Raw genomic sequence first — 23,337 nt, forward strand, 5'->3', positions numbered from 1 at the left:
AGCCTATCTCATCTGGAAAGGTCTAGAAGAAGCCAGCAGTGTACCCAAGTGAGGTCAGAGGAGGAGCAAGCAAATCCTGTGGGTGCAGGTAGGGGAGAGGCTGGGGTGAGGACACTGATGATCTCGAAGGGCCAAGAGGGCCGTGCTGACCCTGGGACCAGGCTCTGTCCAAGGGTTTATGTCCTAGGTGGTTAGTGGTGTCCCTGAACCCTGTGTGCTGACCATCGCTGCAGGGGAGGGTGTCTTGGGAGAAGCCTGGGAAGAAAGAGGGGCTAGGGACACTCAGGGGAATGGGTATCTGGGCATGCCATTTTCCTGCTGCTTTGTCCAGGAAGACCCCGTCTCCACTTGGAGCATCCTGGCATAGTTGGATCTGGTGACCCCTTGCACTGGCAGGCAGCCTCAGCTCACATTCGACTTTAAACTTCATCCTGGAAGAGGTCTACCCACTCCTCCCACCCCAGGTCAAGCAGCCTCCCCATGAGTTATCACCCTGATGGACTGGGAGCTTGTAGATTTGCCAAGGTCGTAGGGAGGGGAGAATCCGCCGATGCCACATGGAGGCGTCTGGCCGCTGTCCAGGGCGGTACCCGGCCGCTGGGAGCCAAGGTTGGTCTCACTCACTTGGCCACTGCTTCCCTGCCTCCCACAGGCAACAGTCGCACTGAAGCTCTTGATATAAATGTGCTTTCTAAGCAGATCAAAACAGTCTCGGGGAGCTCTGCCGAGCGGCCTCTGCATAGCTGCTCACATCTCGCATCACCTTCTGTGTGCAGAGATCGATAAAGTTGAGTTTATCATGACCATCAATTCCAGCTTATTAGACAGCCATAGTACTCCCCTCTCAGAAATGCCTTGTTTTTATCTCTAGTGGAAAATGGCTCGACTTTGAACAAGAATAAAAGTAAAAAGGGAACTTTTATGGCTTAATTTTATAGGAGAATATGCCTCTTCTCAGTATGAGTAAGGAACTGGTCCTGTACAGTCAGGCTTTCTCCAGAAGCATCAGTAGGGGAAGGACAGTTGGGCCTGTGTGGTTCCTCTGACTCTCAGGTCCTCTGGGCCTTCCTGGGGAGGTGAGCGGGGACGAGGGGATGCAGAGGCAGACACCCAGAGCAGGTGGGGAGCAGGCGCTGGGAGCAGAGGGTGTGGGGCAGACCCTGGACCCTGGAGGGTCGAAGTGCTGTGGGAGAGCATCTTGGGTGTGGATACATTGGCAAAGCTCTGGGGGTGGGGGCGTTCGGCAGTGCTGGTTGATGGGTGAATCGAGTGGCTGGACTCTGGAGCAGAAGTGCTGGGCTTGGGTCTGGAACAATTCTCTTCCAAGGTGGTTCTTGAATGTGTATTCCCTTTGAAAGCCTTGAGCTGCCCTGTGGCAGGCAGGCTCCTGTCCTGAGTTCAGTGTTCAGCAGGGACGATGGTGAGTGTCACCAGCAGGTATGTGGACATCTCGCCTGACAGGCCATTCTTCCTCCTTCTTTTTGCCTCCTTTCTCCAGCAATGCAAATTCTGCTTCAGTGCGTCGATGTGTGTGTGCTGGGGCCTTTGAGAAGGTAGTACCAATTTATTCAGCAGATGCTGACTGAGTGCCTGCTATTGGCTAGGCACTGTGCTGGCCAGTGGGCGTGCGGCCGGGAGCAAGCTCTGTCCCTACCCTCAAGAAGGCTAGGGACACAGTGGTCTACTCACAGGGTGACCGACTGTCCCGCTTTGCTTGGGACTTTCAGTGCTGAAACTGGGAAAGTCGTGGGCAAACCAGGACATGTGGTCACCTTGTGTAATCATGAGGGCAATAAGGGGACGTTTCATGTGGCATTTGGTGGTGACCAGGTGCTGCGTGGGAGGGCAGGTTTGCAAACCTATTCTTGAATGAGGTGTCTTCTTTTCACCATGTGGGAGATAGAAGATCCCGGATTTTACAAAATTTTTGGGAGAAAGAACAGCTGAGTGGTTGTTTCTTCTGCCTCCCTTATTCTATGACGTGACATGGAGAGAGGTAGAGTGGCCCGCCCAGGGTCACACGGCAAGTTGGGGCGGAGCTGGGGCTGGGTGGCTTCATCCGCTGCCCAACGCTCTTGTCCCACCTTGTCTTCCTTATCCTGACCACCCTGCAGCCTTTGCCCAGCCACACCCATACTTAGGTTAGGCTCCAGTAAATGAGGGGTGAGGGAGGGGGCCTCGCAGTGTGGAGAGAGAAAGGCCAGGGCAGCGCCGCTATTGCTGGGAGGACTCTGAGCAGCGTGCAGGAGAGAAGGGGAGGAAAGAAGGATTTAAGGAGGTCAGGACGTTTGGCCGGAGGGACCACTTAATTACAGTTCCAAGAATCGGAGAGCTGCCCGAGACTTGAATGTGAGGAACTGGGGCCATAAATTCAGGGGAGGAAGGACCCTCTGGTGAAGAGAGGCCCTGACTCTCCAACACAGGGAGGAGATTTGCAGGAAAAAAAAGGAACATGCTGGGGTCAGTGGTGTGCATATAAAATTTAGGCCTTCCATAAAATCAATAGCCCTGTTAGTTTTAATTCCAACAACCTACTGTGTGCCAGACTCTGGTTTAAGGGTAAGAGCACAGTAGCAAAATAAAGCCCCTGCTCTTTGGGGGCTGCGTTATAGGGGGGACAGACAATAAACAGGTACCAGTATGATGCACTACTCTAGGTGTCTGTCATGTTCCAAAGCGGTTGTGTATAACAACCTTACGTTTGAAAGAATCTTTCATGCGAAAATGGTGATCAGCAGAGTTTAGCTTATGAAACAAACATAACATTTCCATTCTGTTTAAGACCATCAGGAGTCGGATCCCTGGCCCTGGGGGTTCAAACCATCGGGGTGGGCATGCCGATACTGGGAGAGATTAAACTTGGTCTCCTTGGGACGGGGAAGAGGAGTGGTTATGTTCAGAAGTAAGAAAGGAGGGGAGAAGAGGAAGACAGTTAACCCCCAGCTCTGGAAAATACCTATGAACAACTTGGAGCTCTAGTTAGCGGGGGTCTCAGGCCCCGGGGAACCATGGAGAAATGTTTCCAGACACGGGGGCACCATCTTCATGCTAGTGGGGCTAGTGGGAAGGACAGCGAGCGTGAACCCCTGCACTGACCTTATTGGGAGCTGTTCACTATACTTTATAAAAAAATAAAAATAAAAATAAAGGTCATGTACCAGCAGTTTGACCATATATAGTATTATTTTAAAAATGCAATTAGCAAGCAGGTTGTCTGTTAATGCTTTTGTCAGTTTTCATGCCTAAGGAAGGGCCAGCTGCCGGTCTTGATAGACATAAATAAGCACTGCTAACCACACACCTTCTCGTGGTTCTTATAAAAATCCCATTCACGACAACAACAAAAATTTTTGGAAATGGTCAGGTGAGCTTAAAGCTTCTAGGCTATCTCCTTCATTCAAGTCCCTCCCTCTGCTTCCCTGTCCCCTTCATCCCTTTACTGCACTCACGTGAGCCACTTTCCCCTGTTGCTTCCCCTCCCATCACCGCACTGTTCCCTCGGCCCCACCGGGCCTTTGCACGGCTTGCTTTTTCAAACCATATAAGCTTCTGACTAATTCCCCCTCACAGAGCCCTTCCCTGACCACTCCTTCTGAACAGCTGCGAAGGCATCACCCTGGCCTCCTACCCTGCGTTTCTTTTCATCTCCGTACTCGTGTGAAATTGTATCATTTCTTTGCTTCCATGCTTACCTGTTTCTCCTGTCAAAGTCTAAGTGCCCTGAGGATAGGTATTTTGTCCTCGCCCTGCCTACAGTAGTACCTGCCTCATGGAAGAAGCTCAATAAATATTTATTCCATTAAATACAAGAATGAATGCCTTCTAACCCAATCTGTTAACCTGGTGGTTTTATTAACATTGTAAGCATGAGGTGGATTTGGGAAGAGTTCAACTCTTCCCCTTCCTCCACCCCTCTTTGGTGAGAGAGAAGGAGAGCTGGAAATAGAATGGGAGAAGTTTCTGTAAATTTCTGGTAACCATAGAGACGGTGATTTTAGTTTATTAATCTCCGGCTCTTAAGCAGGCTGGGGCCCCATGGTGATTTCTCCAAATTGCTCAGCGCTGGTTATCCTGCAGCCTTCCTCATTAAGGAAGAACCGGCCCATTCCTATCCTGCAGCACTTTAATTGCCGACAAGCAGAAGCTGTGTGCTATTATGCTCATTATTGCATGTTCTAACCTGGTTGCACCTCCCACTTTGGAGGGAGCCCCTGGAGCCGTCCGTGGCCGGTGGTGGGAGTGGACAGCCTCCTCTCTGAGCCCACGGCCTGTAATTTCTGCTCTTTGCTTTCATTCAACTATCCTGAGTCAATGCCTTCTGGAATAATGGTTCCTTTCAGCCAGAGCAGGGCACCAGCCATGGTTTCCTGCCCACTAAGGCAATGTTTGCAGCGGTTATGCGTTTCTCTTCTGATGGGGAAGAACACACAGACTTTAATTAAAGGTTTTGCTCAAGTCCTTTGGGTAAGAGACCTCCAGCGACTTCAGGGTTTTAGGAGAACTCGGGGGGAAATGGGACAGTTAGAGGCAGTCTCTCCAGCAACCATTTTTCCTGGAGGGAAGACCCCTGGTGTAGATGTCAGAGGCCAGAGTTGGGATTCTATCTTGGCAGCTGACTCGCGTGGTGGGGACTCAGTCTCTCTGAGCTTTAGTGCCCTCATCTGTGAAATGAGATGGGACTTGTCCTTCCATCCCTCATTCGTGTGGAGACTCTGGGTCTAGTTTCAGCCTGGTTCTGGAGGTTGGATCCTGGTGAGGAATGAGAAGTAGGAGAGGCGCCAGGCAGTATGCCTTCTGGAGTGAGGCAGAGTGGCTTCTGGCAGTCGAAGTCTCTGGAAGGACACGTATTTCTGTCCTCCGGCAGATCGTCAAAGGTCTGCCCTCACCTAGATGTTGCCTGCCATTTTGAAAATACTAAGACTTCCCTTTGGTTGCCTTTTCTATCCCAGTGGGTTTAGAAATACTGAGCCATTCTCCCAGTAAGTACTCAGTGCCCACATGCTGGGTTCCAGGTACTGCCCTCGGCGCTAATTGTACAGCTATTCAGCTGGGATAGCCATTGACAAATTCAGACTCTGGGGTGGTCCACACCAGTTGTAATGGTGTGACCCTGTCTGTGGCACACTTAGGGCTTGTCTTCCGTATCAAATAAGAATCTGGACCCCTGAGCCCTCCGGCAAAGCTGGAGCCAAGACATGGGGTGGGCCGGCCCCGGGGGTGACCCCACCTGAGTCACTGACAGATCTGAGAGCCTGGCTGTTCTTCTTTCCAGGTGCCGCAACCTCTCCTTCCCGGAGAGCCTGCCAGAGGTGAGCATCGTGTTCATCTTCGTCAACGAGGCGCTGTCCGTGCTGCTGCGTTCCATCCACTCAGCCATTGAACGCACGCCTCCACACCTGCTCAAGGAGATCATCCTGGTGGATGACAACAGCAGTAACGGTGGGTGCCCGAACTCCCTTGGGCCCAGTGCCCTGCTCTGTGCCTGACATCTGAGCAGAGGCTTCAGCCTCGGGAGCGGGGGAGGGGTCTCATTTTCTTAAGGCTCTCCGTGACAGCTCCTTCTCTGAGACGTTGCTTCAGAGATGGGAGGTTCTAGATGGCCACTGCTCTGGACGGTTCCCTCCATAGGTGTGCCCTCTCTGTATCCCGGAGGGGCCTGGCCCCCAGGCTTTTCCTTACTGGCTATGCACGGTCTCCTGTAGCATTCCAGTGCAGTGTAAGGCACGTGGCCCTGACCTCCACCCCCACCGCGTGCATAGTGAACATTCCCAGGGGCTCTTTTCTGGGAAGCGTCAGTCCAGTTTGTGGTGTTCCTTGGCCTCTGTCTAGAAGACAGTTCGTGTTGTCTTAGCAGTGCTGCTGCTGGTGGTGGTGCAGGGTCGATGGGGCTGGTGATGGTGAAGGTCATGGTGATATTGACGGTGGGGCTGGTAGTGGGTGTGTAACACGGTGACAACCGCAGAGCTGCTGAAAGTCTGTCCTCGTTGCTGGATGCTCTGCTCCCTGCCCTGTCTGGCCTTAGCAAAGCCCCAGGGGGCCCGCAAACACTAGTTGCAGCCCCCCTCCCCATGTTGTCCCCCCCTTCTCCAGCTGCTACCAGCTGCCTCTTTCCCTTGGTGTGAATTTCAGGGCCTCTGATACCTATGTATACCGCCCCTGTAATATTCTCCCAACTTAGAGACCAGGTACTGAGATGGTTTAAAAACCAGTGCTCTTGATAGGATGATTAAAATGCATTTGCTTTGGGGGCGCCTGGGTGGCTCAGTCGGTTAAGCGTCTGCCTTCGGCTCAGGTCATGATCCCGGGGTCCTGGGATCGAGCCCCGCATCGGGCTTCCTGCTCAGCAGGGAGCCTGCTTCTCCCTCTCCCTCTGCCTCTCCCCCTGTTCATGCACTCTCTCTCTCTGTATCTCTGTGTCTCAAATGAATAAATTAAAATAAATAAATAAATAAAATGGATTTGCTTTGGATAATGCATGATTTTAAAAACCAGACCGCTGGGTCACAGGATCATAGAGTCCCCGAGCCTGTGTTATCTTTAGTGCTTTCTCTGGTATCAGGTAGTAAATTTTCCAGTGAATCAGCTGCTGTAATGAGAAGTTCAGATGGGCAATTTGTGTTTTGTTATCAATTAAAGCTGAAACATATCAGATAATTGAAATATATTTAATCTCAATAAGCGAATTTTCTTTTTCATTTTCTCATGTAGTAAGAAGTATAGGAGCAGTGCTGTGAAGCGGATTTGAGAGTTTTCTGAGGGGCAGTGCTTATGAATCACTTGACTCTAATTGTTCCATGGGTGTGAAGGAAGGAAAAGACATCAGAGGATGGAAGCAAATAGGCAGCATAGTTTTATTTTTATTTTTATTTTTTTAAAGATTTTATTTATTTATTTGACAGAGACACAGCGAGAGAAGGAACACAAGCAGGGGGAGTGGGAGAGGGAGAAGCAGGCTTCCCGCCGAGCAGGGAGCCCGATGCGGGACTCGATCCTAGGAACCTGAGATCATGACCTGAGCCGAAGGCAGACGCTTAACGACTGAGCCACCCAGGCGCCCCAGCAGCATAGTTTTAAAGATGATTGTCCATTATGAGGGATATGGGAAGGGGCCCAGCTCCCACTTCTTGATGCTACTTGCTATTACCTTGCTTGTGTCCATGGAATGGATGCCTACGAGAGCTTCCATCCCCCAATGGCTAACACCAGAACAGCTTGACTAGCTCACCCATGCACCCCACCTTGCTCCACCCAGGCCTGCTAGCCCCTCCCCTTTTAGAAGATGAGAAGGCTAAGGATGAATGAGCCATCTCTCCAAGGGTGAGGACTTCCCCTAAGCAAGAGGCATCCTTAGGCCCTGTTCTGCTGTAGGGGTGGGTATGGGGATCGAGGGCAGGTAGGCCTAAGGCGGGCTGGTGAATTATGGCTTGGTTTCAAGCCAGGGTGGCTCTGAGGATGATGGTATGTTCCCAGGGGAGGGAGGCAGAAGGAGCAGTGGGCCGGGAGCAGTGGGATGGCTCTTCTTCGGGGAGGGGGGCTCTCAAACCCTGAACTCTAGGGAGTATGATGCTGATGGTATGGTTAAATATCTGGACTGTGGTGGTAGTTACACAAAGCTGTATGTGACAGAATTGCACAGAACTACATACTCACACCCAAATGGGTACATGTCTTACTGGAGAGATCTGAAAAGCTCTGCAGATGGAGGCAACATCCATGTGCTCATTTTGATATTGTACTATAGTCGTGTACGATGTCAGTGTTGCAGGAGGGCTGGGTGAAGGGTGCACAAGACCTCTTTGTACATTTCTGTGTACTTTGCTGTGAATCTGTAATTATTTCAAAATATAGAGCTAAAATAAGCAAACCTCTCTCCCAGAAGATTCTGATTCAGTAAGTTTGAGGCGGAATCTGGCCATCTCTGTTTTTAAAAGCATTCTTAATAATTCTGTTGCATAGCTGTGCTTGAGAACCACTGGTTTAATAAACAAGATGTAGCTTTGCTTTTGTACATGTGGAATTCCAATACATGGTGCAAAGGGAAAGAACTGTGGACTGAAGTCTCAAGTCATGGGCTCTAGGATCCTCTCCACCATTGGAGGAGTGACCATGAAAACATCCCTCAGTGTCTCGGGGTCTTAGTTTCTTCCTTTGTAAAATGGGGAATGATAATCCTGCCTTGCTTGCCTCGCATCCTGACACAGTCAAGTGCATGCCTGAAATGAACCCTGTCAGTGTTTACCCCGCCCCAGCCCTCATGTCCATTCCCAGGAGACTGCTGCATAGCTAGCCAAGTGCACAGCCGGGGCTCAAGAGAGAGAATTGTGGGGATGTAAATTCGGAGTCTTATACGCAGAATAACTGAAGCCATTGACTGGGAGGAGATGGTGGCAAAGAAAAGAGGGCAGAAGGAAAAAGCTTGAGAGAATACTGAGTGTGAGACATTAAGGGGGTTAGCTGTTGAGAGACAGAACAGGAGCGGAGAGGAGAATCTGGAGGATGACAGACTCCGTGGAATTCCCAGAGTGAGAGTCATTTATTTGAACAAACCCACAGACAGGTGGAAGAACACTGAGTCTGGGAAGAAGCCCCCAGAAGGTACGGATCATGGAAACCTCAGCAGGAAGCTTTGGTAAAGGACTGGGGGTGGGGGCTGTGGAAGTCAAATACAGATGAAGAGCAGACAGGGAGGTAGATTCTTCTGTCAGGGATTTTGGCTGTAAAAGAGATTCAGGAGGTAAAGCAGGAAGTGGAGCAATGTTTCATGTGTGCACACACACACACACACACGCACATTTTAACCATAATCCACAGCAACAAAGACATTTACATCATGACCCAGGATGACACGCCTACTCACACTCATACAATAGCATCCACTATTGAAACAAAACTTTTAAGCAACAATAGTTAGCCTTCTAATGTGCAGAGCACTATGATATTTTCTATTGTAGTCTGGTCTGTGTTATTCAGTTGTATTGTATTGTATTGTATTTCTCTTTTTCGAAAGGCAGTTTGTCCTCAAGACCCTGACTGCACATCAGAATTGCTTAGAGAGCTTTTAAGAAATCCGGGTGGCCATCCCTTAGCTCTGGTGATTTCGTTGGTCTGGGGAGGGGGTGCCTGTATCCTTTGAGGCCAAGGCATGGAACAAGGCCCCCAAGGAGGGAGGAGAGGATGGGATCCAGGGCACAGAAATGAGGGCTGCCTCTGGGAAGAAAAGGCCGGTCTTTGTCCCACTTGGGAGGAGCAGATGGGTGAAGAGGGAGTTTGCTAGAGGCAGTGAGGGGTGTCGGGAGGCATGTTAGGAGGGGTGCCGGGAGGCTGGCAGAGCAATAGCAATCAGTCCCAGGACCCTGCAGCTTGCAGAACCTCGGGTGGGCGGGAGGCATGGTAAGAAGGGGACTGGTGCCGGCTGGAGTACCCCTGTGTGGATGGGGCAGGGAGGTAACCTGTAAAGGGCCCCCTGCACCGAGACCAGTCTGAGCTGAGCTCTCATGAAGGGAGGAAGAGACCCTTGAGACTGTGGCTCTTGGAGAAGGTGAGCTATCATGCCTTGGCAAAGGGCAGAAGGGCCCTTCAGACACGACCAGCCTGACTTGGTGGAAGGCGGCTCTATGACCCTATCCTGAGCAGGCTCCATCTGGGGCTGGCTTCCCTGGGGCATCATCTCGCCCAGCACAGGAATCGGGTTTATTTCGTGGCAGGCCAAGGCACTCCATTTATGGAGCGCCCAGCCTGGGCCAAGGGCATGAAGGCAGTCTAGTCCCTGGCATCAGGGAGTCCTGCAAATAAATCTCAACTGGGAATGAAACATACTAGGACTCAGTTTCTGGTGTCAGTTCTGCCACTTCCTGGCCGTGGGTCTTTGCTTTGGTTTTCTGTGCCGTGTGGGGCCATCAGGCCCTGCCCGCCCTGCCTGCCCCATTACCACTGGGACACGTGAGGTAACAGCAGTGAAAGGGCGGTGCAAGCTGCAAGGTGTGAAGGGTGCCCCGAGGCTGAGTTTCAATGACAGTAACAACAACAAAAACAGCAACTAATAATAATAATAATAATAATAGCTGATGTGTAGCCACTGCTTAAAGGCTTGCTTTTTTCTCCTTCCCGAAACAATGTGCTCTGGTGGGGAGAGTGCAGAAGCTGCAGAATTTGGCCTTAGGCCAGCTTTTCAGTTCCAGCTCTTTCTAGCTCCTTCCTGGCTGTGCGCTCTTAACCTCTGTGAACCCAATTTTTCTTATCTCTGAAACTGGGATGTGGAATTCCTACCCCAGGGATTATTTGGAGGCTTGAGTGAGATAAGGCATGATGGAAGGGACGTCTGTGTTTAAACTCGAATTGAAGCCGGAGTACAGAGCTTTCGGAATGTCCTCCCAGGCGATGTCACACTTTCTGTGCGTGCTCATGCCTTGTCTCCCCCAAACCCTTCCTCTGCAGGCATTTTTGTTTTGGGGCCAGGCCTGTGCTTCCTGGAAACAGGAAAGGGGCTGGCAATGACCCCTTTCTTCATCCAAGCAGCCACTCCAGATCTTTAGCTTTCTCCTGCAGAGGCCAAGGGCTGGAGTCCGAGTCCCTGTTCTCTGCCTGCTTAGCAATTTCCGAAACAAGCTCCACTCTTTCAGGGGCTACCTCCTGTGTAGGATGCTGTCATTCTGCTGAAATGGTCTCAAACTTTAGTATTTGAGCTTGATTAAAAATACAGAGATTCATTCAGACACGTTCTTGCCTCAGGACATTTGCACTTGCTGCTCCCTTCTCTTGGATGCTCCTACCCCTGAGATCTGCACAACTTGCTCTTTTGCCTCTTCAGGCCTTTGTTCAAATATTTAAAATGGCACCCTGTTCGAAATGGCAGCCCTGACCCCTGTCACTCCTCATCCCTTCCTTGTTTCTTTTCTTCCACAGCACCTATTACCATCTGATCTACTGTCCTCACTTGGTGACTTTATTTGTCCATTTTCGCTCCACCAGTACGTAAGTTCCATGAAGACAGGGATTTCTGTTTTGTTTATTGCTGTATCTCCAGTACCTAGAATAGTGCCTGGTACTCAGTGTGTAATAAATATTGATTCAATGAATGAATGAATTTTGATTCTGTAGGTCTGCAGCAAGGCTTGGAATCTGCATTTTAATAAGCTTTCCAGAGCATTCTCATGCAGCGGGACGTCCTCTGGGAATCCCTGCTCTAACTATTGTCCCCCATCTGTGCTGCAGCTGAGGAACTTGGGGCGGTAGGCACTCAAGCTCCCCCAGAGCAAGCCTCAGGCCTCAGGCACTGCTAGGTGGAGTGTGTCTTCCCTGGGTGGGGCCCTTGGGACCTCCCTGCTGCATCCCAGGAAGATGACATGAATGGTGGGCAGAATGCAGAACAGGAGGGGGAGCTTCTCATGCTGTTACCCCAACGTGGCCTGAACTCAGGTCCTATGCACATAGGCAGACGGCTGACCCCCAGCCTCTCCCCTTCAAAGTTACCCAGCCTCTGCAGGCCTTCTTGACATGGCGGCCATGCCTGCCCCGTGACTCTGAGGCAGTATTTCCCCTCCCTGGCTCCCTCTTCCTCGTTATCTCCAGAAATGGTGGGAACACGGCTCTGAGCCTCCTGGTTTTCATTACGTACTCTCGGTGAATCCCAGTGGGCCTATATCTTCAGCTGGGACTAAGTGATTTTACCTTTAGGGACCTCCAGAGGGAGGGAAGCCCCGGCATTTGCCACAGACAGAATCATCCCCGCCTCTGATTCTTGGCATTCACTTGTTCATTCATTCCTTCATTCATTCACTCCCTCAGCGGGTTTCTGAACAGCTTTTAGCACACAGCTAAGCACTTGCCCCCGCCCCCATGGTGAGCACATTCAGGTAACACAGGTATTCCAGCACCTGGCACAGAGCAGGTGTTCTCTGAACGTGAGCTCTTTCAGGTTCCCTCACCAGCTGTCCCGGAATCACCACATCCCACAAACCAGCCACCTCCACTTCCAAAAACAGTTTCCTTTGCTATATCCAGTTTCTGTGTTTCCCTTTTTTTAAAAGACGTATTTATTTATTTTAGAGAGAAAGAGAGAGCACAAGCAGGAGGGGCAGAGGAAGAGGGAGAGAGAATTTTAAGCAGACTCCCTGCTGAGCGCAGAGCCCAACGCGGGGCCCGATCCCATGGCACTGAGATCATGACGCGAGTGGAAACCAAGAGTTGGGCACGTAACTGACTGCGCCACCCAGGCGCCCCACTGGTTTCCATGTTTCCTTGTATTAGCTCGTGTCCTCTTTTGATACACTTAAAAATCATATACCCTTCTCTTCGTGCTACTTGGAATTTCAAAATGAATCTGAATTTTGTGACTAAAAGTGCATCAAAGCAATGACAATGTCAAATATTCTTTTAAGAATCCCATTTCCCTGGAGATTTCAGTCTGCTCTTGGATGGCAGTGATGTGCCCAGTCTAACCGCCCCCCCACCCGATGTTTGTTCTCTTCCAACAAGAGAATGGCCAGTTCCCAGTACCTCATGCACTCATCTCTCTCCTTGGTGATGAATCCCGTTTGCTCGTGGATCCAGCCTTCTCGCTGGCCACGTTTGCTTGAAACCTTTGACAAATGTTGGCAGAATGAGGCATAGAACCAGGCAGCCTCTAGAGACAGAGCAAATGGGGCTGTCCCTCCCCCACCACAGCGAGAGGCAGACAGACAGACAATCCAACCCCATCTGGCTCTCGGGAGGACCTATGGAGGACAGACTTGCCAGGGCCCCACAGCGTGTGAGTGCCAGAGCTGAGGTGGGACCTCAGGTTCTCTGACTCCCACCAGGGCTCTCTCCTCCATCCCATGCTGTGTCCCTGTGTGACCCTGTGTTCATTCTTCCCACTGTCTACACTCTATAGGGACATGGTAGTCCATGGCCAGGCACCCTAGGTTTGGTGTGGTGGCTCCAGGCCATTTGCTCTACTTAGCAATGAATGACTGTCCTCCCACACCCCACCCCCTTTGCCAAATTCAATCCTCAGGGACTGTTCAGGTGGTACTGCTTCCAGAAAGCCTTCTGTCGCTCTGCACTCCGCCTGCCAGCTAGATCAGGAAATTCACCTTAAGCACTCCCGCATGCTCTGGCTTCCTCCCTCACACACCATTTTTACTGGTTATTTACTCACTAAATTATAGTGGGCAATTTAGCACAGATTAGCCAAGGTGACCAGTGTGAGAGAGACATGGTACCAGGCATCTTAGTGTCCCACCACCTAGCCCAGTGTTCCGCACATACTAGTCCCTCAATAAAACTGGTTATAAAAGGACACTTATAATCCCTTAGGGAAATAGATGGGGTTACCACCTCTGTTTCATAGATGAAGACGCTAAGTCTCATTGAGCTGAAAATAAAAAGTGACCAGGGCCCAAGGTCATAGCTGGGACATGGTAGGATGGGGATTCAAACCCAGGTCCCCTGGCCCTGGAACCCACATCTCTCTGCTCACCACATTGCTGACCAGAGTGGCTCCCAGTGCTTCTGGGTAGACAGAGTCCCAATCAGGCAGCCCCAGCACAATGAGTACTTAACATGTGCTCCAGCCTCTTCTAAGTATTTTTTTATAAATTAATCAGTGCTCTATGATAATGGTAAGAACCATTATCAATGTGATTTTATATAATAAGGAAGTAGGCACAGAGGAGTTAAGGAACGTGTCCAAAGTCCCACAGACATGGGATTTGAACCCAGGCCGTCTGCCTTCAGAGCTAACGCCCTTGACCACTAAACAAGGCTGCCTCCAGTGCACCAGGCATTTCTGACTTCAAAAGACTTACTGGAATTTTGTCCTCATTCTTTGGAGAGGGAATGGTGTTGGGCAACAGGGCCAGCAAAGAAGGAGGCAAAGGAGGAACTTGAGAGAAGGGTATGGCTGTCTCCTCAGCTGGAGCTTTGCCCAGGGTTCAGTAAGAAGGAGAGATGTGTTGGCCGGAGGCTGCTAGGCTTGTCGGTGTTGAGAGGAAATCAAAGAGTTGGCAGCCATGCTTAGGTTATCTTGTGAGAGGCGCGGCTTCCTATTTCCTTTGCAATAGGACGAAGTTGGTGTGTGTGTGTGTGTGTGTGTGCCCGTGAGCACGTGTGAGTGAGTGGCTGTGAACCGGTGAGTGTGCATGGATGAGATATGAGCATGGGAAATGTGTGCAAGCATGGATGCACCTGGTGTCTTACTCCATGTGGGCTGCTATAACAGAATACCCTAGATTGGGTGGCTGAAAGAGTAGACATTTAGTTCCCATGTTCTGGAGGCTGGGAAGTTCAAGATCAAGGTGCTGGCAGATTCAGGGTCTGACGAGAGCCTGCTTCCTAGCTTATAGATGGCTGCCTTCTTGCTTGTCCTCACATGGCCTTTCCCTGGCGCACGTGTGTGTGCAGAGAATGCAAGCTCTGGGGTCTTGTGCTCTTCTTATAAGGGGCACTAAGCCCATCACGGGGCCCCACCCTCATGACCTCCTCTGACCCCAATCACCTCCCAAAGGCCCCACCTCCAAATACTATGATGTTGGGGATTAGGACTTGACTATATGGGTCCGGGGGGCATGCAGATTCGGCCCATCACACTGGGCTTGTGTGAGCAGGGGTGGGCAAGGCCCACAGATAGTGGTTGAGCCTCATCCACCACTACCTGGAGCCACCTTCACAATCCTGATAAATGACAAGTAATTGCACAACTGTGAATCATTGTTATTTGTAATTGTTGGTAAGACAATCACGGGGTAGTGGCAAAGTAGAATCAGAACTCCCAGATTGTTTGCCACCAGCTGCTGGGTCCCCCTCCACCCCCTGCAAAGACCCCATCATCCCTTGGCCCAGAGGCTGCCTAATTGTTGTTTAATGTTTCAAAGATGCTGTCCTACACAAGAGATACTCATTCCAAGCTGTAAAAATACCAACAGCTTTGCATGCCGCTGGAATAATTGAAAAAAAAAAAAAAAAAAGGCAGAGGAAAAGAATGGTCTGACAGTATTGTGCTTTATGGAGCTTAAAGAATCCCATATAGCTAATCTAATTACAACCAAGGCTCAGGCAGCTTAGAGGTGTTTATACAGCCAGGCACATGGGCTGTCAGCCCACTCAGCTGAAGGCTTCTCCTCACCACCCACCCTATGCCTTTGACGGCTGTGACTAGAATAGCCCATCCATAAGACTGGCAGCGGGCACCCAGCAGCCTCGACATGGGAGCAGCCTAGCACTGAATTCTGCAGGAGTCCTGGAGGCTCTCACCTTTACTCTGTACTGCCAGGGGCTGCCCTCCCCCTGCCACACCGTTCGTCGCCTGCCTGAGGGTAGCTCTTGGCCAGGCTGCAGATCATGCACACCGGTGTTGACCAGCACTCTCCCAAGGAAACCGTATGACCGTTGAGTTCCTGGCTGCTCTGGATAGCCAATGCCCACCCCTCCCTGACTCAAGCCCCGACCCTAGCATTGGGAAGTGCTTCGGCCCGTGACCACGGTGGTGGAAAGGAGTCCGATAAATATTTCTGACATTTTCAGTCGTGTCTGTTTCTGACCCATTCTCTCAGAGCTTCTGCATGTGGTTCCACAGGTTATGCCCTTCGCCGGGGCACCCAGACCAGGGGGAATGGGGGAATAAAATCTAGCCCATGATCTCCGTTGGCTAAGCCACACATCCTGCTATGAGTCTGTGTCGGAAATGCCTTTTTCTAATTGGGAGTCCAAAGGGGAGTACTTTTCTAGAACATGCATCAAGGTGCCATGTGCTAATAGACCAGCCTGTGCCGACCTCTGCAGTGAAGAACAGCAGTCTGTTCTTCCCATGGTGGGCAGCATGGCTTTAACAGAGCTGCTGCAGCCCGGGCTGTGTTCCCTGCACCTGCTGCCCCCCTACCCCAGCCTTCCTCAACCTTCTCTGAGTTGGTCCTACGCTTGGCCTTCTGCCACCATTCTCTACCAAGCTGCTATTCCCTCCTGGGATGGAACCCTTACCCCCTGAGCTGGGCTCTGGCTCCTCATCTAGCCCTGGCCAATGCTCCTATTTGAGAGGCTTGCCTTGCTCCCCGTACCAGCTGGCTGGGGCCCTGCTCCCCTGGTCTGATCCACCTGCCTTCCCGCAGTCTCAGGGCTGAGACCTCCCACCGAAATGAGCATCCTTAGTTAGTGATGCTTGGATGTGCCCAGCCCCTGGTGACACTGCCTCTTGGTGGACCAGCCCCGGAGCTCAGTCAGTTTCTCCAGCTCCGGTCCTGCACGTTGTCAGACTCTTCTCTGTCCTCACCAGCCACTCTGCCGAGGTCCCAGCAGGCCCCCTGGCAGAGCCTGCCTGAGTCTGGCAGTGGGGAGGCTGGCACATCATTGGTGCTGGGCCCCTTTACTGATACGGGCAACTGACTCGGGAGTTCAGAAACTCCCCAGTATGCTTCCCTGGCAACCAAGAAGGGCCCCCAGGAGGGCAAAGGGCCTGCCCTCCTTGGCTCATGAGCTCCCTGTAAGCAGTCAGCAGCGGGAAGACTTTGGACCATTTGGCTTTACACACTAGCCGAGACGACCACTATTTGATCAACAAAGCCAGTAGGAACCAAATACAAAAAGGCCTTCTTCCAGCGGTCAGCTGTGTGACCATCTGTCGAGGGGGAAATTCCTGGAGCTGGAGCGTTGAGCAAGTGTGGGAGGAAATCAGAAGACGTCTCTCCTGCCCTCAGGTGAGGGGCCCCGCTGCCGCAGCTGGGAGTCCAGCTGTCCCTGGAAAAGGCCAGGGTCACACTCCCCCAGCCCGCAGCACAGCCAGCAGGAGATGTCTCCTTGGCCATTCTTGGCCGTCAGCCCGTCCCGCTCAGCAGCTTGTACTGGTGCTGACGGTGGAAATGCAGTGAAGGCCGGGGCTGCCGGGAAGCTGACATCCTCCCTGTGCTTGCCCACATATTTAACACCACTTGAAAGCCAACGATCAAATATTTCCTACTGATACTAAATCTTTGGAGTACGGAATGCCTTCTGGTCGCATTGATCTTCTGAAAGGCTGCCCCAAACCACACCACCTCCCAGGTGTGCTCCAGCGGGGTTGGAGGGCTCAGCTAAAAGGGGAGCATGCGGACAAGCGTTGGGGCTTGTGGCCACCCCAGCGGCCACCCAGCCCTGTCCTGCGTGTTAGCTGTCAGGGTTCCCAGGAGACCGGCACCACCATGTTCAGTGGCACGGTGGAAGCTTGTATGGGAGACGTCGTCAGGGGTGGTAGAAGCCGGGACAGATAACGGGGGCCTGAAGGTCCAGCAGGAGGTGTGGACCCATCTCTACTGCTCATCACTAGAAATCTGCTCTTATTGTGGTGGTGGGAGGAGAGCAGATTTTTTTTTTTTTTTAACCACAGCTCTAATCTGCTCTCTGGGGCCCTAAATTGGGGAACAACTCCATTGTTTTCTTCAGGGACTGCCTTACCTATCTGCTTAGGCCCACAGGGATTTAGGACTCTTGTGCTCCTCCAGCCATTCACATGCATTCATTGAACAACCTGAGAAGCAGGTTCCAAACTCCTCAATGGGGAGGCGGTGGTGAGGCAGATGTGGTCCCTGCCTCTGACGAGCTTTAGTCAACTACACAGACTCTACAGCCCTGCTTTGGCACAGATGTACAAATGAGATGCCTCATTTCTGGTTGTTTTTAGAAGCTCATGTCTTGGGAGTTCAAGATGTATGTAGAATTTTAGGGAGAGAAGCTCTTGAACAGAAAGCAAGCCCAGGTTTGTCAGATCAGTGAGCAGGAAGTCTTCATGTGAACCACCACTAACAGAAGGCTGCTTTTACTAGACAGCCCCAAGGTTGACTCTTGACTCCCTCTGTGCTGCTGATGTAGGGCATTGATTTTAGCCGGACCAAGGAGAGCAGGACCTAGGTAACAAGACATGTACTTCCCTCTGTGTTCTCCTCCCTGGTCCCCATACTGTGACTTCCAGTGGCCTCCCCCTGGCTTAGGTAGTTCTGTGCTCAGCACCTGACCTACAAATAGGGTGGGTGACATAGTTCACTTTGTGAGTCCCTCTCCCACCCAGAGGGGCTTCTCTTATGGGACATTGGGCAACTTGAAGCAGGTAACCCTAAAATCCAGCCCAAGCTCCTCACTTTCCTGAAGGGGAAACAGATCCAGAGAGGTTCCGTGAGTTTCCCAGCGGCGCACACCTAGCTAACGGCAGAGCCAGAGAGCAACCCCGCTCTGGGGCTTCGCTAACTATACTCCTTCATCCACCAGACATCCACAGAGTGTGTTCTCAAGAGTCAGGGAGCATACTCTGCACCTAAGATGCAAGGATGGGTGGAAACAGTTTCTGTTTCCAGACAGCTCACAGCCTAGTGCAGATGATAAACCAGGAACAAATAGCCATTACCCACAATGCACTGGTAAGGGCCAGCAGCCATGGTGAAAGTGGGCCCAGAGAGAGGTCTCAGTCATTCTGGGAGGACTTCCTAGAAGAGCTGGCATTCGACCTGGGCCTTGGAGATTGAATGGGATTTGGACATGGCTATGAGGGTGGAGGAAAAGAGAGAACCTGCCTGTTTTTGTGTCTTTCTAATTAGACTTCAGGGAAGAATCAAAAGGATCATCTGTCGAACACCTGTTATGTTCCAGGCACTGTACTACACACTTTTACACACGATCTGAATTTTTCCAATACCTCTCTTCATCTTACAGATGAGGAAACAGACTCCGCAGTTACTTAGCCCTGAATGGAGCCTTCGTCTTTGATTCCTTCTTCTCTCTTCCCCATGAGGCCTCACCCCAGAAGGGTGCCTTGTGCCACACAAGGACTTGGTGAATCTCATGAATTCAATGAAAACAGAGACCGAGAGACTGGAATAGTGAGTTTGTGAAGTCATAGGGAAGGCAACATCCCCCTTCCTTGGGCAACATGTGGTTGAGCACAGAGCTATTTAGGATTTCTGTCATCAGAATATCTTCCCCAGGAGCGCCTTCCCCAGGAGCGCTTCCCCATTAAGCGTCTGCCTTAGGCTCAGGTCATGATCCCAAGGTCCTGGGATCGAGCCCCGCATCGGGCTCCCCGCTCAGTGGGAAACCTGCTTCTCCCTCACCCACTCCCCCTGCTTGTGTTCCCTCTCTTGCTATGTCTCTCTCTGTCAAATAAATAAAATCTTTAAAAAAAAGAAAAAGGAATGTCTTCCCCATGCATATATATCCACCCCCGGGCTGGTATAATCTTAGCTTAAGTGAATACTAACAAGAGCTTTCCTTTTTCCTAAGCATCTTTGATGTGTTACTTCACACGCATAAGCCTCTGGACAGCCGTAGGAAGTGGGTGTTATTATCATCATGCTCATTTCACAGATGACAACACCGAGGCTCAGAGAAGTTACCGGTTATGTAGCTAGGAATAGCAGAGCCAGCATCTGAACCCAAGGTGGATCTGGCTGCTGAGGCTGAGCACTTAACCTTGTCACCATATTCAGGAGTCCTGAACTCCGTTACCTACCGAGGCTTGATAGATAAGGTGAACGGTAGAGGTGAGGCAATGGGGCTGGTGGGATGGTGGTGAGCAAGAGAATGAGCCCGAGCTCAGCCAAAAAGGGGCAGCCAACACTGGCTCCAGCCTCTTCCTAGCCTTCAAGACTGGCCGAGATCACACTTTTACATTTGGTGGGCTGGACGAGCCACATGGGCAGGCCAGGTACAGTCCTGGTCTTTGTGTCTAGCAGCCTCTGTCATATTGCTTCCCAGTTTGAGACAGAGAAGCTTCTCTGGAGATGCCATTTGTCTCAGCCATGCTTGGGGCAAACGTCTCTCTCTCGTGCTTGCTGCTTTCCCACATCTCAGAAAGCAGCCAGTCCAGAGAGGCTGAATTCGCCTCTCCCTTGTGTGGCTCCCTTCATTGTGTGCAGTTTGAGAATTTCACAAGGCATGGGCCATGCATACGGTTTTAGTCCCACTGATTCAGGGAGACCCCTTCTAGGCTGATCAGCCTTTCAGAAAAGTACCTGGTCGTCGTGCAGTCGAGGTATGGATTTTGTCCCTAGGTTGTGGACTCGGATGCCATTCTTGTGGTATCCCAGAATCTTGAGAGTCTGCAACTTGCATCAGCACCCTGGACCAGGCCCGTAATGGGGAGGGGAGTGCCCAGTGCTCAGGAAAGCTGCAGAGGAGGTAGATAGTTTGAGAGGCACTTACAGCTGCATCATGTCCCTCTGATGGGGCTCATCTCAGCAGGACCTCTCTTAGGGGCAGGAGGTGGGGGAGGGGCCAGGGAGGGAAGCAAGTGTTCAGGCCTTCACATGGCCTGACTCGGGCTGTGGGTGGCTATGATTTGGATGTGCTGCAGCTCACCAGGACTTACCCCAGTTTGCCCAATTCTCTTCTCTGAGACACCTCCGTTTCCTGCACCGCCTGTGACCTGCAACCCTGAGGGATGGTCGTGGAGTGTGTTTGTGGTCCTTGTGGTTGCAAATGTGGCAGTTGCCATCTAGGAGTGAATAACCACAGCATTTCACAGCCAAATAAGACCCAGGGAAAAAGCCCTAGGCCTCATGTGTCTCTAATCTGGGGAAAGAAGTGTGAATTGGAACTTCACAAACCCAAATCCTTAAACCCTTTCTCACCCAGTAAATTTGATGGGGTGACAGGAATGAATTAGAAATTAGATCAGGGCTCAGCATTTACATGGGTTCCGAGCCGAATGGAAATTAAAAAGAGTATCTCCAGCAGGGTTAATGGTGAAGGCAAGGCTTCCAGTATGCCTTGGCAGGGTGTCCCGACCTGGGTCTCAGAGGGGAATTGATCGAAGAATCCTGCTGATGAGATCAGGAGGTGGAGAGAGGGTTCTCTACCCAGATAGTGGGAAGGAATTAACTTGTCAGCAACTGGCACTCACTGATGTGACAGAAAATGCCAGCAATGCAAGGCAGATTTTAATGCCAGGCCGCCCAGTGGCAGCATTGACTTCTCCTATCTTCCCCGAGGTGCTTAGACATTGAAAAAAAGGAATATTTTCCCCCACACTGAAAGAGGTTTCTAGGGCACCTGGGTGGCTCAGTTGGTTAAGCGACTGCCTTCGGCTCAGGTCATGATCCTGGAGTCCCGGGATCGAGTCCCACATCGGGCTCCCTGCTCGGCAGGGAGCCTGCTTCTCCCTCTGACCCTCCTCCCTCTCATGCTCTCTGTCTCTCATTCTCTCTCTCGCAGATAAATAAAATCTTTAAAAAAAAAAAAAGAAAGAGGTTTCTAGCTAAGTCCCATGGGCTGAGTGTGTCTGGAAGCTTGTCTGTGTTGTCAAATTTCATTTGGCTTAAACATGAGAACTAATGCAGAGAATCAAAGAAAACAAAGTTGTTTGCTGAGTGTTCCTGACCAGGGCTGCTCGGGCATGAGGCCGAGGTATTGCCTAAAGTGATTGTATTTTCTCTGAAAAGAACATTCAAAGTTGTTGTTTAATCTTTCTGGAGTGAGTTTCCATAGTCTTAGGTGTTCAACTACTCCCCTCTAGACCTGCATACGTGACATTCCCACAATACATCAGTTCAGCTGTGGATGAGGTTGCTGTTCACTGAATCACCCAATTCTGCGTGGCAGGAAAATCAAATCCCATCCTTCCACTTTCCAGTTGGGCTCCTATATTATGCCAGGTACATCTATGGGGGATGGAAGGAAGGAGAGAGGGAGACACAAAAAGACAGAGTGGGAGAGAGAGGAAAAGCTATGGATAGGTAGGTGTGTAGATGGGTAGATGGATGAATGGGTGGATAGATGGATGGGTAGGTGGGTGGTTGGATGAATAGATAGATAGATAGATAGATAGATGTGTGGGTGGGTGGATGAGTCAGGAGGTGGATGGATGGATGGACTTCATCTTTTCCATTTTATGACGTAGCTATTTTATGTCCATTTGAGAGATGAAGAAATTGAGGGTCAGAAGCGGTAGTGAATCACCAGAGTTCTCACTGCAAGATGGTGGCAGAGCTGGGGATTGAATCCACATTTCCCAACTCAAATGTGTCTATCTTTTCCTTTCTTGTATTGCCCACTAGACTTTTTTTTTTTTTTTAACTGCCCGCCTTATATCTAGAGATGGACTCATGTAGGCTTGGATAAGCCGCTTATACAAATAGGTGGCCAGAAAGAGGTCCATTTTTTTCATTTAGCAAATATGTACTGATCACAGTGTTGGCAGAATTCCAAGATGGAACCATAAGACTCCTGGCCCCTGGTGCATACTCGCTTCTTCTAGTTATTCAATTAAACACTAACCTGCCTACCGCTGTGAAGTCTTTACTGATGTAATTCAGGTCTCCAATCAATTGGGCCTGACCTAATCACATGAGCCTTTTAAGAGCAGAGCTTCTTCTGGCTGGTTGCAGAAAGGAAAGTCTCAGAGATGTGCTGTTGGAGGCCTGAAATAAATCAAATATCGATGCTGTGCAGGACCTGTGGGGGCCACAGGGACAGGAACTACATGTGGCCTCTCCTTGCGGGGAGTGGCCCCAGCTGACAGCTGGCAAGAAAACAGGGACTTCAGTCCTACACTCAAGGAAATGAATTGTGCCAACACCCAGTAAGGCTAGAAGAGTGCCCTGAGGCCCAGATAAGAGCTATCGTGCCAACTGACACCTTGATTTCAGCCCAGTGAAATCCTGAGCAGAGAATCCAGCCACACCATACCTGGATTTATAAGCTACAGAAACCATAAGATAATAAAATTGTATTTAAGCTGCTAAGTTTGTGGTATTTTGTTATGCAGCAACAGAATATGAATACAGTCACCTACAATATGTTGGCCACTGTGCTAATCACTGGGAAAATGCGGCTGGCATGGTCCCTGCCCTCACAGAGCTCACAGTCTGGTGTGAGAGATAGACAAGAAACAAATCAAATGATTACAATGTGATAAAAGCCATAAAATATATAAATAGGGTGATAGGAAATAAATCAACTGTGGAGGGGCCTTGCTCCAGGTGAGATGATTAGAGATGCCTCTCACCTGTGCACTAAAGGATGAAAAGGAGTCAGCCACATGAAGAGCCATGGAAAAGTATTCCAGGCCGAAGGAACAGCACAAGCAAAGACCCTGAGGTGGGAGAGAGCCTGACATGTTCTCAGAGTCAAAAGAAGGCAAGTGTGTCTGGAAGGTGGCAAGGAAGGGGGATGATGGCTTGAGATAATGTTGAGGAATTAGGCAGGGGCCTCATCACATAGGACCTTATAGCATAGTACTCTCAGTGCAGTGGGTGACATGTTTTGGGGTATTTTAAACGGGGAGAGGTATGAGCTGACTGTCCTTTCTGGAGGATGTCTCTGGCTGGTCTGTAGTAAATAGTCTGGATATGGGTAAGAGCGGAAGCAGGGAAATCATTTGGGAAGCTGTTGCCATATCTCAGG

General features: G+C 50.7%; 1 protein-coding gene across 2 annotated transcripts in view; it reads left to right on the forward strand.

The window, feature by feature from the left end:
• Window positions 1–23,337, forward strand: part of GALNT18 (polypeptide N-acetylgalactosaminyltransferase 18) — a 346,837-nt gene that overhangs the window by 185,907 nt on the left and 137,593 nt on the right. For both annotated transcript variants that reach the window (XM_044919842.1, XM_021685303.2), the window contains exon 3: window positions 5,273–5,439. In XM_044919842.1, coding sequence (XP_044775777.1) covers window positions 5,273–5,439 — 167 coding nt within the window. The remainder of the gene's footprint in view (window positions 1–5,272; window positions 5,440–23,337) is intronic.

This window comes from Neomonachus schauinslandi, chromosome 11 (genome assembly GCF_002201575.2).
Source record: "Neomonachus schauinslandi chromosome 11, ASM220157v2, whole genome shotgun sequence".
Taxonomy (NCBI): Eukaryota; Metazoa; Chordata; class Mammalia; order Carnivora; family Phocidae; genus Neomonachus; species Neomonachus schauinslandi.